Below are 15983 nucleotides of genomic sequence, written 5' to 3'. Positions count from 1 at the left end.
TCAATACTGGAACCAGTATTGCTGATGTGGCCTCACTAGGGCAGAGGCAAGGTGGAGGAAGAATAACTTGCCTTGACCTGCTGGCCACACTCCTCGTTATGAGCCCTCAGTGCTCTCTATTTTATGCAGTAGTTTGAGTTAAGCTTTGGCAAAAAAAAAAGCAATCCAGCCCCTGCTATGTGAATCAGAAGAAGGCTAAACACCAAGTTCCCAGGAAGGCAGGTAGGATTTACTAGGAGAAAAGTCAAAAATAAAAGAAGTTTCTCCTGCTGTTCAAGTTGAACCTCATGGAGAAGGAATAATCACCCTTGATCTGCTGGCCACAGTCCTCTTTATGCACTCTTGATGCTCTCTACTTTATGCAGTAGTTTGAGTTAACCTTTGGCAAAAGAACCAAAAAAAAAAAAACAAAACTAAAATCACAGAATCAATAAGGTTGGAAAAGACCTCAAGGATCATCAAGTCCAACCTGTCACCCAAGACCTCATGACTACTAAACCATGGCACCAAGTGCCACGTCCAATCCCCTCTTGAACACTTCCAGGGATGTGACTCCACCACCTCCCTGGGCAGCACATTCCAATGGCTAACAACTCTCTCAGTGAAGAACTTTCTCCTCACCTGGAGCCTAAAATTCCCCTGGTGCAGCTTGAGACTGTGTCCTCTTGTTCTGGTGCTGCTTGCCTGGGAGAAGAGACCAACCCCCTCCTGGCTACAACCTCCCTTCAGGTAGTTGTAGACAGCAATGAGGTCACCCCTGAGCCTCCTCTTCTCCAGGATAAACAATCCCAGCCCCTTCAGCCTCAACACAATTTCAGGCCATTTCCTCTTGTTCTATCACCTGATCCTAGGAGAACAGTTCCTAGAGCAACCTGCTTGGTTGAGAATAGCCCAACCTGATCATATTGTTGAAGCAATCTAACCTTTTGTGACAACCACCCAAGAGGCCTTGTAACTAGGGACACCTGAGGAGGTACTAATGCTCCTGAGCCATGGTTTGGCTCCTCAGGCTGCCTTCAGTGACATTTTCACAAACTAGTTTAGATGACATTCTCTCCAAATCACAGAATCATTAAGGTTGGAAAAGACCTCTAAAATCATCAAGTCCGGCTTTCTACCCAACACCTCCATGACCACTAGGCCATGTCCTGAAGTGCCACATCTATTTGTTTCTTTAATACCTCCAGGGATGGTGACTCCACCACCTCCCTGGATAGCCTGCTCCAATGCCTGACCACTCATGCAGCAAAGAAATGTTTCCTCATCTCCAACCTAAGCCTCCCCTGGCACAATTTCAGGCCATTTCCTCTTTTCCTGTCATTAGTTACTTCAGAGAAGAGGCCAACACCAGCCTCTCTCCAACCCTCTTTCAGGTAGTTGTAGAGGTCTCCTGTCAGCCTTCTCTAAATGGAAGATGGGAAGAACGGTCAGGATCTGACTCAGTAAAGATGAGAATAAATTGCAGCCAAGAATACAAAGGCTGGATGCAGAAAACCTGACTAGTTGGCATCTCTGGTGACCACCATAGATCCTAAATCATCACATTCACATTGGTGCTTCTATGTTTACTGGTCCTTTGTATTTTTTTTACCTTACCTGCAGGGGATTGTTTAGCCTGCTGAATAGCAGCCCCAGAGGGGACCTGCTCAATGCTCAGCAAGACCTAAAGGCTGGGGGGCAAGAGGCTGGGGCCAGACTCTTGCCAGTGGTGCCCAGGGACAGGACAAGGGGCAATGAGCACGAACTGAAACCCAGGAGGTTCCACCTAAACAGGAGGAAAAAATTCTTCCCTGTGAAGATGCTGGAACCCTGTAGTAGGCTGCCCAGAGAGGTTGTAGAGTCTCCTTCTCTGGAGAGATTCCAAGTCTACCTGGCCATTGTGATCCCAGGCAAGCTGCTGTGCATGATTCTGCTTTAGCAGAAGGGTTGGACTGGATGATCCCCAGAGGTCCCTTTCCACCCCCCACAATGCTGGGATTCTCTCATTCTGTCCTCAATTATTAAGGGTATCTCAAGATGTTTGTTTATGATCTAGATTCATTCATAACAAGCCAGAAGACTTTCAAAACTATAGAAAATAAAAAAAAATTGCTTTAGATCGCTTAATTTCATTTCTATATCCATAGAAAATCACAGAAATATTCAGGGTGGGAAAGCCTAAACCATAGCCCCAAGCACCACATCCAAACCACCTTTAAACACATCCAGGGTTGGTGACTCCACCACCTCCCTGAGCAGTCTGTGCCAGTGTCTGACCACTCTTGCTGGGAAAAAAAGTTCTTCCTAATGTCCAGTGTAAACCTGCCCTGGTGCAGCTTGAGGCTGTTCCCTCTTGCCCTGTCACTAATTACCTGTGAGGAGAGACCAGCAGCAGCCTGCACCTGTCAGTCAACATACTTAAAAAATCATGGGGAAAAGTTTATCCCTTAACAAAAAAAACCCAACCTTCTGTTTTTGTTTAACCCCAGAGAGCAGCAAATTGTTCTGTACATAAGGAAAGCCCTGAAGCCTTGCAGCTGAGGGAAGAGCAATCTGCCCCACCTCTTCTTCAGCTCAGTGACTCCGTAAATCCTCTACAACCAGTTGATGGTCCCTCCTTGTTCAGCACATAACTGGACCCTATTTGTTTTGCAGGCTCCCAGAAAAAAAAAGGACACCATTTGCATATTTTAATCAATAATGGCTGGCAGCACATGAAGCAATAAAATGCCTCCCAGGCAGGCAATAAACTCAGAGGTTTATTTACAAATTAATGCTGTGGAGATCATTAAATATTGCATTACTTCATCTCCAGTGTTGTTAATTAAAACACCAATCAGCTAGGTCCACTAGAAGATAAACTAATAGTGGAAGAGAAAGTAGAACCTTCCATCATCTGCATGAGCAATTTTAAGGGAAAAGGAGACAATAAATTGGTTTTTTTTAGTTTAAAGTCTGGTAGGCAACTGCAGAGCAGCTGCATTCATGTTGTTATTGACTCAATGATCTTGGAGGTCTTTTCCCAACTGGAGCAATTCTATAATTCCATGACTGACACTGATTTTTGCAGATCTTCAGGGGGAGAGATAAAACAATTTGCTTGCTCTCTCCCACTTTTTATGATCCTCATGCTGGATGCAACACTAACAAAATGTTAGTGAGAATCAAAAGCATGAACTTTTAACCTTGCTGCACCAAAACTGCTGCTGCCCAATGCTGTTTAACATCTTCACAAGTGAATCACAGAATCATAGAATTCACCAGGTTGGGAGAAACCTTTGAGATCATCAAGTCCGACCTATCACCCAGCACCATCTAATCAACTAAACCATGGCACCAAGTGCCCCATCCAGGCTGTTTTTAAACACCACCTCCCCAGGCAGCACATTCCAATGGGCAATCGCTCTTCCTGGGAAGAATTTCTTCCTCACATCCTGCCCCAGCTTCCCCTGGAGCAGCTTGAGACTCCGTCCTCTCCTTCTGTCACTGATTGCCTGGGAGAAGAGCCCAACCCCCACCTGGCTACAGCCTCCCTGCAGGTAGTTGTAGAGAGCAATGAGGTCTGCCCTGAGCCTCCTCTTCTGCAGGATGAACACCCCCAGCTCCCTCAGCCTCTCCTCACAGGGCTGTGCCCCAGACCCCTCCCCAGCCTTGTACCCCAGACCTCTCCCCAGCCTTGTGCCCCAGACTTCTCCCCAGTTTTGTTGCCCTTTTCTGGACACCTTCCAGCATCTCAACATCTTTCTTAACCTGAGGGGCCCAGAACTGGACACAGCACTCAAGGTGTGGCCTGAGCAGTGCTGAGCACAGGGCAGGATGAATTCCCTGCTCTTGCTGGCCACAGTCTTCCTGATGCAGGCCAGGATGCCATTGGCCTTCTTGGCCACCTGGGCACACTGATGGTTCCTGTTCAGCTGCTGCCCACCAGCACCCCCAGGTCCCTCTCTGCCTGGCTGCTCTCAGCCACTCTGTCCCCAGCCTGTAGCACTGCATGGGGTTGCTGTGACCAAAGTGCAGCACCTGGCACTTGTTCAGTCTCATGCCCTTGGAGTCTGCCCATCTGTCCAGCCTGCCAAAGTCCCTCTGCAGAGCCTCCTCCCCTCTAACAGATCAACACCTGCTCCCAGCTTGGTGTCATCTGCAAACTTACTGATGATAGATTCAATCCCCTTGTCCAGGTCATCAATAAAGATATTGAACAGGATGGGGCCCAGCACTGATCCCTGGGGGACATCACTAGTGCCTGGCTGCCAGCTGGCAGTGCCACCATTCACTACCACTCTCTGGGCCTAGCCCTCCAGCCTGTTCTTAATCCAGATCAAGAGTACCCTGTTGAAGTTTGCAGACAACACCAAAATGAGTGTGGAGGTTGACACTCCAGAAGGGAGAGCCACACTCTAAGAAGGCCTAGACAGGCTGAATGAGTGGGCTAGCAAGAACCTTAGGAAGTTCAGCAGGGCCAAGCATGGGGACTTGTACCTGGGAATACATAACCCAGGAATGCAGCTCAGACTGGAATCTACCTGGCTTAAGAGCAGCCCTCTGGAAAGGGACCTGGAGGTCTTGGTGGGCAGCAAGCTCAGCAGGAGTGAACAATGTGCTGCAGTGGCAAAGGCGGCCAACAGGATGCTGGGTTGCATCAACAAGGGCATCACCAGCAGGGATAAAGAAGTCATTGTCCCACTCTACTCAGCTGTTATAAGGCCACACCTGGAGCACTGCCTACAGTTTCGGTCTCTGCTGTACAGAACAGATGTGGACAGGCTGGAAAGTGTCCAGGGAAGGGCCACGAGGAGGATCAGAGGACTGAAAAGCCTCTGCCATGTGAGAAAAGGCTGAGAGAACCACATTTCCTCATCCTTGAGAAGAGAAGGCTTAGGGGAGACCTTATCACCATGGACCAGTACATAAAGGGGAAGAGCCACTGCTGTTCCACCAAAACTTTCACCAGTGTCCTGGCTAGGAGGCTGTCCTGGCTAGGAGGCTGGTCTAGCTGAGGATGTCCTTGCTGACTGCAGAGGGGGTTGGACTAGATGACCTTTGAAGGTCCCTTCCAGCCCAAACCATTCTATGATGCTATGATTCTCTTCCAGATTTACTCAACAAACTTTCCCAAGCATGATCAAGGCAGTGACTGTCTCAGCACTGGTGAGGCCACAGCTTGAATACTGGGTTCAGTTTTGGGCCCCTCACTCCAGAAGTGGTCTCACTAGGGTCACAGCAGAGGGGGAGGAGAACCTGCCTTGACCTACTGGGTGTGTTTTTCTTAACACACCTCAGGAAACCATTGGCCTTCTTGGCCACAAGAACACATTGTTGTCCCACTGAGGACTTACTATCCAGAATAAATCCACTCAGTTCATCAGACTTCAAGAGAGCTGTGCTGACTGAAAGCAGATCAGCCTGTCACTCCCTCTCTGGGTCCTGTTCAGCTCAGGTAGCTCCACTCTTCTTCCTTTGCACAGCCTCACATGCTGTCTGATTAATGCTATCATCTTTCCAGGCATCAAGCTCAGGAGAGCATGCCATAATGAGTTGATTGCTTTAGACTGGAGGCCATAATTATTTCATAAGGATATGAACACCCTGATCTCTCCCCTCTGCCCTCCCCTTAAGAAAAATACCTGAAGAGTTGTAAATTATCTACCTATTTCACACAGCTGGTTTTGCAAGACCTGTGGAGCAAACACAATGCAGCAGCAGCTGAGGGAACTGTAAATAAGCTGTTAGCTGGGGGTTTGTGGTGTGAGTAAGCTGCTGTGTGGGTAATTTGTTATTCTCCTGCTGTGGAAAAGAAGAGAAAGCTGATGTGCTAAGCATGCAGCAGCAGAAATAGCAGCAGGAGCTTCTGTGGCAGGCAGGTCCAGGGAGGTTCTCCTCCCCCTCTACTCTGCACTGGGGAGGCCACATCTGGAGTACTGTGTCAGGTTCTGGGATCCCCAGTCAAGAAGGACAAGGACTTGCTGGAGAGGGTGCAAGGATGCTGAGGGCACTGGAGCATCTCTCTGATGAGGAAAGGCTGAGAGAATTGGGGCTGCTTAGCTGGAAAAGAGCAGCCTGAGGCGGGATCTCATCATCTCAAAAGGGTGGGTGTCAGGAGGATGGGACCAGGCTGTTTTCAGTGGTGCCCAGTGACAGCACAAGGGGTATCAAGCACAAACTTGAACATGAGAAGTTCCATCTGAACACGAGGAAGAACTTCTTCAATTTAAGGGTTTAGCCTGGAGAAGAGCAGCCTGAGAGGAGATCTCATTAATGTTGAGAGAGATCAGAAGGGTGGGGGGCAAGAAGAAGGTGCCAGGCTCCTTTCAGTGTTGTCCTGTGATAGGACAAGAGGCAGTGGATGCAAACTGGAACCCAGGAAGTTCCACCTCAACATGGGGAAAAACTTCTTTCCTATGAGGGTGCTGAGCCCCTAAGCAGGCTGCCCAGAGAGGTTGTGGAGTCTCCATCTCTGGAGATATTCAAAACCTACCTGGACATGTTCCTGGGTGACCTGCCCAAGGTGAACCTGCCTTGGTAGGGGAGTTGGACTCAATGATTTCCAGAGGTCCCTTCCAACCCCTGCCATGCTATGATTCTACAAACCTGGGTCTGCAAACTGTGTGAGTGCAGCATTGTGGATGAGCAATCCTGAACTAATGTGCTTCACTGCTTCCACTGCTTGGGTGGTCAGTCAGGGCAGGGACCTCTGCTTTTTGGCAGCCTGCTATCAGCAGTTGCTGCATGCAGCGAGGGGAGTGAATGTCTTCAGATGCTCTTTGAATCCAGTGGGGTAAATAAAAGAGCCCATGGGGCAAAAACCTTGCTGAAATTACATACATATATATATATATATATATATAGAATCATAGAAGATCAGAGACCACTGAAGCTTTGAGCCATTCATGGAATGTTTTTTCTCATACACTTCAGTCCTATATGCAGGCTTTTAGAACATTTTCTGCACACACAAAAAAAGTTCTAGCAATATCCAAGTAAGCACTTCCCTGGATGGTCCCTGTAAAAGGGGCTTCCTATTACAGAATTACAGAATCCCAGCATGGTGGGGGTTGGAAGGGACCTCTGGAGAGCATCCAGTCCAACCCTCCTGCTAAAGCAGGGGCACCCACAGCAGCTTGCCCGGGATCATAATGGCCAGGGGGATCCGGAAGCTCTCCAGAGAAGGAGACTCCACAACCTCTCTGGGCAGCCTGCTCCAGGCCTCCAGCACCCTCACACCAAAAAAGTTTCTCCTCCTGCTCACATGGAACCTCCTGGATTCCAGTTTGTGCCCACTGCCCCTTGTTCTGTCACTGGGTGCCACTGAAAAGAATCTGGCCCCATTCTCTTGCTCTCCGCCCTTTAGCTCTTGCTGAGCATTGATCAGGTCCCCTCTCAGGCTGCTCTTCTCCAGGCTCAAAAGCCCCATGGCTCTCAGCCTTTGCTCCTCACAGAGCTGCTGCAGCTTCCACTGGACTCTCTCCAGGAGTCCCTTGTCTCTCTTGAACTGGAGAGCCCAGAAGTGGAACCAGTAGTCCAGATGTGGCCTCACTAGGGCAGAGTAGAGAGGGAGGAGAACCTCCCTTTAACTGCTGGTCACACCCTTCTCAATACACCTCAACACACCATTGGTTTTCTTGGCCATGAGGGCACTTTGCTGGCTCATGGGGACCTTGTTGTCCCCCAGCACTCCCAGGTCCATCTCTGCAGACCTGCTTCCCAGCAGGTCCCCCCTCACCTGTCCTGCTGCTGGAGGTTGTTCCACCCCAGGGGCAGGACCCTATGCTTGCCCTTTTGAACTTCATGAGGTTCCCTCTGCACAGCTCTGCAGCCTGGCCAGGGCTGGCTGGCTGGCAGCACAGCCTGAGGGCTGTCAGCCACTGCTCCCAGTTTGATACCATCAGCAAACTGACTGAGGGTTCCCAGCACCCCTTCATCGAGGTTGCTGGTGATGCTGCTGAACAAGACTGGACCCACTCCTGACCCCTGGGGAACACCACGAGCTGCAGGGCTCCAAATGGATTTTGCACTGTTGATCACAACATTATGAGCTCTGCCCTTCAGCCAGTTCTCAACCCACCTCTTTGTCCACTTATCTGATCCACACTGCCCAAGCTTCCCTGTGAGGATGTTATGGGAGACAGTGTGTAAATCATTGCTGAAATCAAGGTAGGCAACATCCAGTGCCAGCCCCACATCTACCCAGCTGGTCAGGGGTGTGACCATTACAATTAAATGCTTCTCAATCTCTATAATCCCTATAGATTCCATAAACTCTCCTTCCCTCCTGTAGGCAAGGGCAGGGCCAGCAGCAGAAGGCAGGTGGTGAGGGCTTGCATGGGAGCATCTGTACCTGCAGGTTTAACAGAACAGCTCCGATCCTCATGGCCTCGCTGACCTCCAGGCTGTACATCAGCTGGGGAAAGCGAGGAGGGCTCTGGTTGTTGGGTGGAAGGACCTCAATGTAAACAGTGGTAATAGAGCTCCTGCAATGAAAGAAAGAAAAATAGTCAAAGCCAGCCAAAAATCAATAAGCCAACAGGCACAAGGCAACCAGCAGTGTCTGCTTTATACACTGTGTGTTCTCTGGCTCTAACAACCTCCTTTTGAAAGCTTCAGGACCTATTTTTCACTCTCTATCCAAACTAAAGCAGGCTGCCACCTTTACAGAGGAGAAACTAAGTCACCTCTTTAAAAGCAACCTGAGTGCCCCTTGAAAAGCAAAGCAGTAAGGTATCAGCTGCACACTCTGCACCCACAGAGAAGACTCACAGTCCCCTGCTGATTCTGTGTCCTGCAGAAGAGCATGACAAGCTCTGAGATGGTAACTGCTCCTGCCATGCACAATGTCCACCCCTGGAGCACTCCTGCTCTAGGATCAGTTTGATGTCTGTCTTTGGAAGAGGAACAGAGAGCATGGATGGAGAGGATAATGCTGGGAGAAGGCAGATGTACACAACTCTATGCTAGGTTGCAGCATTCCCCTTAGTATCAGGTGATAGGATGAGAAGAAATGGCCTGAAATCATGCCAGGAAAGGGTTAGGTTGGAGATTAGGAACAATTTCTTTACTGGAAGAGTGGTAAACCTTAGTACAGGCTGCTCAGGGAGGTGGTCAGGTACCCAGAGAGTCACCATCCCTGGAGGTGTTCAGGAAACCTGTGGCCATGGCACTTTGGGACATGGTTTAGTGGCCATGGTGGTCTTAAGCCAACAGTTGGACTCAATGATCTTAGAGGCCTTTTTCAACTGGAACAATTTTATGCATGTTGTGGTTCACACCAAGAAACCCAATCCTACCTCAGACTAGTGAGCCATGGCAATGCAGGAGACATCAAAACCCACTGAGGAAACCTGGCAAAGAGCCATGGCAATGCAGGAGACATCAAAACCCACTGAGGAAACCTGGCAAACCTTTAACCTGCACTGAACCTCCAACCCTTCATTCCAGACAGCAAACAGGAGGCTCCTCTGGAACACTGACACTGAGCCTTTAAAGACCATGATGTAGGCACACTTGCTGTTCAGCCACTCCAAAGTAACAAAGGGAGCCAAAAGTCTCCCTGAAGTTGAGAGACAGATTTAAAATATGACTTAAAGGAACTTTTCTCTTGCATCTTTGGATAGACATTGGAACAGGCTGCCCAGGGAGGTGGTGGAGTCACATCCCTGGAGGTGTTCAAGAAATGTGTGGCCATGGCACTTTGGGACATCTTTTAATGGCCATGGTGGTGTTGGGCTGATGGTGTTGGGTTGACCTTAGAGGGGTTTTCCAACTGGAACGTATCTATGATTCTATTCAATGGGTCTATGATCTTGTTACACTTTGGACACAGATTTTTCTGTAAAAGCCCTTTGGAAAAGCAGGCAAACCTCAGGCTTTAGAAACTGCTTCAGGACCAAGGAATTTGTCCTATTTTTTGTCCCCCTAAGGGACTTCTGGAAGCTACCAGGCATCTTACATATGAAACAGCTTCTGTGTGAACTGAGTTCATTACATACAGAGAGGCAGTTGAGTCCCTGGAGACATGCAGGGTGAGGCTCAACAGGGCTCTGGACAACCTGATCTAGTTCAGGATATCTCTGCTCGTTGCAGAGGGCTGGACTGGATGACCTTCGGAGATCCCTTCCAACCCAGATGATTCTATGATTCTGTACTAAAGGACACACCATTGATTGGTATTTTTAATTAGCTGTGCAGGATTCTAACCAAGCATACTCACTGCTCTGCTACAGGTGCTCCCACCCCCCTTTACAGCAGGTTTATAACCCTGTGCCACTAACTGGGACTGGGCAGACCACAGCTGCAACACCATGGCAGAGAGCTGTATGCTGACCACACTCTGAGGTTACAGATAAGGAATGCTCCTCTCCACAAAGACAAATCCCACCTGTAGGTAACTGCTGCAGAAGCAGCTCTGTCCACAGGAGCATAGCCACCCACTCAGCCCATGCATCACAGCCCACAAGGAGAATTAAACTCAGCAAAGACAGGAGGAGGTGCTCCAGGAACCAAAGCAAAGCGGGGCAGGGAAAGGTGTGGGAGGAAGGAATGGCATAGAGGGGCTGTTATGGACTGATCATAACCTATTCCCCATCCCCTGTGACACTCAGAGGTAAAGGAGTAGGGAATGGAGGAGTGAAGTTAAGTCAGGGGGAGAGAAAAGGAAGTTGTTCTAGTTTTGTCCTTATTTCTCACCATCTAAACCCATTTTAACTGGCAAGAAGTTAGTTGATTTTCCCCAAGTCAAGTCTGTTTTGCCTGTGAGGGTAACTAGTAAGTGACCTCCCTCATCCCACCAGCTTTCTCACCTTATATTCTCCCCCATCCTGTTGAGGAAGGTGAGGGAGCAGCTTGGAGGGTACGTAGCAGCTGGCCAAGGTCAACCCACCACCTATAGATTAACAATATACACCAGATGACTCTATTGAGCCTTAAATGTTCAGCTGCTCCACCACTAGCCATGGCATGGCAGCCCAGCAAACCTCCATCTGTGCCCAAAACCCCTGGTCTGGGCAATCCTGAGCTTCCCACAGCAGCAATGCTGCCAATGCTGCCTTGCTACCTTGTTAAGAGGTTGCCTGGAGAGGTGGTAGATGCCTCATGACTGAAAACTGTCCAGGGGAGGCTGGACAAGGGGCTTTGAGCAACCTGCTCTAGGTGCAGGTCACAGAATCATAGAATGGTTTGCTGGGAAGGGACCTTAAAAAACAGCCAGTTCCAACTCCTCTGCCATGGGCAGGGACACCTCCCACCAGCCCAGATTGCTCAAGGTCTCATCCTGCCTGGCCCTCAATACCTCCAGGGAGGGGACATCCACAACCTCCCTGGGCAACCTGTGCCAGTGTCTCCCCACCCTCACTCTCAACAATTCCTTCCTCATCTCCTGTCTCAATCTCCTCTCTTCCAGCTCAAAGCCATTGTCCCTTGTCCTGTCACTCCCAGCCCTTGTAAAAAGTCCCTCCCCAGCTCTCCTGGAGCCCCTTCATGTACTGGAAGGCTGTTCCAAGGTCTCCTGGAGCCTTCTCTTCTCCAGGCTGAACAGCCCCAACTCTCCCAGCCTGTCCCCATAGGGGAGGTTCTCCAGCCCTCTGATCATCTTCGTGTCCTTCTCTGAACTTGCTCCAGCAGTTCCAGGTCCTTCTTATGCTGGGGGCTCCAGAAGTGGACACAGTGCTCCAGGTGGGGTCTCAGGAGAGCAGAGCAGAGAGGCAGTCACCTCTCTCTAAATCATTTCATCCATTACTGAACAGTAAGAATTGACCACGTTCCTTCTTGATGCCACTATGCTGAAACCCTGGTAGCCCTCTCCCTGATTTTTCAACCTTCACAGACACAAAAAACCTCAACTTTGGGCCCCAAACACACCTCAGGTCAAGGCCAGGCTGGCTCTGGGGCTGCCCAGCTATGGGAATCCTGCTAGGAAGGAAGTGCCATGCTGTAATTCCATCCAAGTGAAGCCCAGCAGAGACCACACAAAAAGGGAGCATTTCCACCCCTGAAGCTTCCTGCAGCACAATCATTTGCAGAGGGGGAAGCACACACTCCCCACACTCAGCATCACAAGAGTCTCTTTTTAGCCATCATAAAGATTTCTCCAACATGAAAGGGGCTGACAGCAGTCAAAGCTGTATGGTAGGGGACACTTGCCATGGCCAAGTGGCTGGGTTGTGAAGCTCTCTGAAGTGACAGCATTGATCTTTGTGCCCTGCTTTAATACTGTGCTAGTACCACACAAAAGTAAGTCCACAGTACTACTAGCAGCCTACTATCAGCTACCCTCAGAAGACTTATCAAGAGAGCAAGGCAAGAGAGAGAGGAGAAGGAAAATCTGCCAGAAGACTCTGTCAGCAGGTATTAGTTGTAGGAAGAGTCTAACAATGTGAATACTTCAATGAGTGGAAAATGTGACTTTAATCTATGTGCACAACATTGTGAGCTCCTTCCCTGGAGATGTGCTAGAAGCAGCAGGGTCCTAAAAAGCCAGTGAGTGAAATTCCACTTTTGTGTCATCCTTCCTTCATACATTCCCCATCTGAGGAAAAGAAAAAGGGTTGTGGGAGATCCGAATGCTGGAACCTAGTATTCTTCTCTGTTCATCCTCTTTGGACAGTGAGGCTGGCACATTATCAATACTTATCCCAGAACATGGAAACCATTTTTATGCACCCTCCTGTACCTTCATGAAGTGACAGCTGTGCACAGAAGACATACTCAAAAGCAGTAGATAAGTGGGAACCCAAGATCTTTGATTCTTTTGAACATGGGAGCATCCCATTCTAACCACCCTAAATCTGCAGGCTGCTCCTCTTCATCAGTTGGTGGAGAACAAAAATAATCCTGCTGGTGAGAATTTAGGTCTTGGTGGAGTCACAGCATGCCAAACCTAGATGACCATGCACACCCTTTACCACGAGAGGTGGTCTCCAGCTCACTAGCCAAACTATATCTGATCCTTCCTGCATCACAGCAAGATGCTTTCTGAACAAAAAGCATTTCCCTTCTCATTTGCTTTCATGGAGCCACAGAATCATGGAATTGCTTTGGTTGCAAAAGACCATTAAGATCATCCAGTCCAACAAGGGTTGGTGCTCCACCAAGGCTGGTGACAAACCATGTCCCTCAGCACCGCATCTCTGCCTCTTTTAAACACCTCCAGGGACAGCCTGCTCCATTCTTTGAGAACCCTTTCAGTCAGTAAGCTTCCTATACTACCCAACCTAAATCTCTCCTGATGTGACTAGAGGGCATTTCCTCTTGCCTTACCACTTGTTCCTTGGGAGGAGAGACCAAAAGGCACCTCATTCCAACATCATTTTAAGGAGTTGTAGAGAGCAATGAGGTCTCCCCTCAGCCTCCTCTTCTGCAGACTAAACAACTCCAGCTCCCTCAGGTGCTCCTTACAGGACTTGTGCTTCAGACTTTTCACCAGTTTCACTGCCCTTCTCTGGACACTCTCAGTGTCCTTCTTGGAGCGAGGGCCCCAAATCTGAACCCATTACTCAAGGAGTGGCCTCACCAGTGCTGAGCACAGGTGCATGACCACTTCCCTGGTCCTTGGATGCCTTCACTTCCCTGTCCCTTACCAAACATGCACACACAACGACAGCACACCACCAGAGCTTTTGACACACAGAACATGGCAAGCAAAAGGAAACGATGAAAACTACATCCTGGAAGGAAAATATAAACAAGGAACAAAAGCAGCAAGACTTCTAACAGGACACTTAGAAAGGACCTCCAAAGGTCATCCAGTCCAACCACCCTGCAGTCAGCAGGGACATCAACTACATCAGGTTGCTCATCGAGCTCACCTTGAACATCTTGAGTACACCTTGAACACCTTGAGTACTGTGTTCATTTCTGGACCCCTCTGTGATGGTTTGAAACTGTCTTTTTAATTTTCCCTTGCAAAGTTCAAGCAGAGAAAGTGAAAGAATGTAAATAAGTCACTATTGGGTGTAAGAAAGCAAAATAATGATTGTTCTAAACACTTCCATTGGATAGACAGAAATGTTTAAGAACTATTACTCAAAACAAAGTGGGCACTTTGCACTCTGCATTCTGTCGTCAGGGCAGCTGGCTGGGCTGTCTGGCTGCTGTTTTCTTCTTCTCTTCTGGCTGAAGATAACACACACTAACCTTGGCGAGCTAAGTTAACAACTTTTTCTGCTTTAGCTAACTCTGCTTTCTGCAAGGAGGGTCTGGGGGGGAAGCCCCTGTGAGAGAGGCCCCTTGGGAAAGGTCCCCTTTGGGGGGAAGCAAAGGGAGCTTGGTTGCGTTTTTCAGTTGACTGTATATATTTGTAAATGTTGTGAATGTTGTATATTTGTACATATTCATTGCATTTCATCCTAGATTGTAGATTCTGCTTGTAAATACAGCCTTCATTCGCTTCCAGACTGGGCTAGCCTGGTTATTGTCGGTGGGGGGAGAATTTCAGCTCACACCGACACACCCTCAATTCAAGAGAAATGTTGAGGTACTGGAACGTGTCTAGAGAAGGGTGATGAAGCTGGTGAGGGGTCTGGATCACAGCCCTATGAGGAGAGGCTGAGGGAGCTGGGGGTGTTTAGCCTGGAGAAGAGGAGGCTCAGGGGTGAGCTCATTGCTGTCTACAACTACCTGAAGGGAGGTTGTAGGCAGGTGGGGGTTGGTCTCTTCTCCCAAGCAACCAGCAACAGAAGGAGAGGACACAGTCTCAAGCTGCTCCAGAGGAGATATAGGCTGGATATTAGGAGGAGGTTTTTCACAGAGGGAGACATTGCCCATTGGAATGTGCTGCCCAGGGAGGTGGTGGAGATGTTCAAGAAAAGCCTGGATGAGGCACTTAGTGCCACGGTCTAGTTGATTGGATAGGGCTGGGTGATAGCCTGGACTGGATGATCTTGGAGGTCTCTTCCAAATTGGTTGATTTTATGATTCTATGATCTCCAGGGAAGGGGCCTCAACCACTTCTCCCAAAGGTGATTCTTTCATTCCCCAGCACACACCAGGTCGTACTCCAGCATGAAGCTACAGACGCCAGGGGGCGCCGCGCTCGCGCCACGCCGCTAAGCGCTGAGCCAAGCACGAGTTTCATTAGAAGAGAAATTACCTTCTCTGTGCAGGAGGAGCACTATCAGATGCTTTGACAGTGAGGGCGTAGGAGCGCCCCACTGCCAGCACAACTCCTGGAGCAATGGTGATAAGGCCTGTTCGGTCATTGATGATGAAGTCTCCCTGATCCCCCGCCAAAATTTCATACACTATCTGTCCATTGGCTCCCTCGTCCGCATCTACAGCAGTCAGCTGCAATTCAAAACCAGAGCGTCAGCAGGCATGCTTCAGGGGTGGGCTGCCACCGCTTCTTCTAAGGCAACTCAGCAGGGGGAGAGGGGAGGAGAGGGGGAAGCGGAGCACCTGTAACATAGGCAGTAATTGCTAATTACTGTACAACAAGGACACAATTTAAATGAAGGATAACAGGAGTAAAACCATCATCAAGCGGAGAAAAACTGCTTACCTAAGATTGCAAGCAACTTATTGTAAGCCACTAATGAAGAAGACTAATTAAGACTAAGTTTACTCTGTGGATTGCAATTTATAATACTTCCTATAGAGGAGGGGAAGGGTGAAGAAGACATTTACTGTGTCAGAGAAACATAGAATGGTTTGGGTTGGAAAGGACCTTAAAGATCGTCCAGTTCCAACCCCCTGCCATGGGCAGGGACACTTCCCACCAGCCCAGGTTGCTCAAGGCCTCATCCAACCTGGCTGTGAACACCTCCAGGGAGGGGGCATCCACAACCTCCCCAGGTTCCAGTGTCTCACCACCCTCACTCTAAGGAATTTCTTCCTAATCTGCACTCTTCAGTATCCCCTCCTCCAGCTCAAAGCCATTGTCCTTCATCCTGTCACTACAAGCCCTTGTCAAGAGTCCCTCCCCAACTCTCTTTTAGGCTCCTTTCAGGTACCAGAAGGCTGCTATCAGGTCTCCCTGATATGTTGGTCACTAATGTAACAAAAGAATCAGTGTTTAA

The 15983-nt window shown here is 49.1% G+C and overlaps 1 protein-coding gene across 2 annotated transcripts in view; it reads right to left on the bottom strand.

Moving 5' to 3' along the window:
• PCDH15 (protocadherin related 15) overlaps window positions 1-15983 on the bottom strand; it is a 320955-nt gene that overhangs the window by 102103 nt on the left and 202869 nt on the right. For both annotated transcript variants that reach the window (XM_054382646.1, XM_054382647.1), the window contains 2 exons: window positions 15059-15252; window positions 8315-8447 (listed from right to left, as the gene is read on the bottom strand). In XM_054382646.1, the coding sequence (XP_054238621.1) occupies window positions 8315-8447; window positions 15059-15252 (327 nt within the window). The remainder of the gene's footprint in view (window positions 1-8314; window positions 8448-15058; window positions 15253-15983) is intronic.

Source organism: Indicator indicator, chromosome 7 (genome assembly GCF_027791375.1).
Source record: "Indicator indicator isolate 239-I01 chromosome 7, UM_Iind_1.1, whole genome shotgun sequence".
NCBI classification, from domain to species: Eukaryota; Metazoa; Chordata; class Aves; order Piciformes; family Indicatoridae; genus Indicator; species Indicator indicator.
This window is presented reverse-complemented; position numbering and strand designations above follow the sequence as displayed.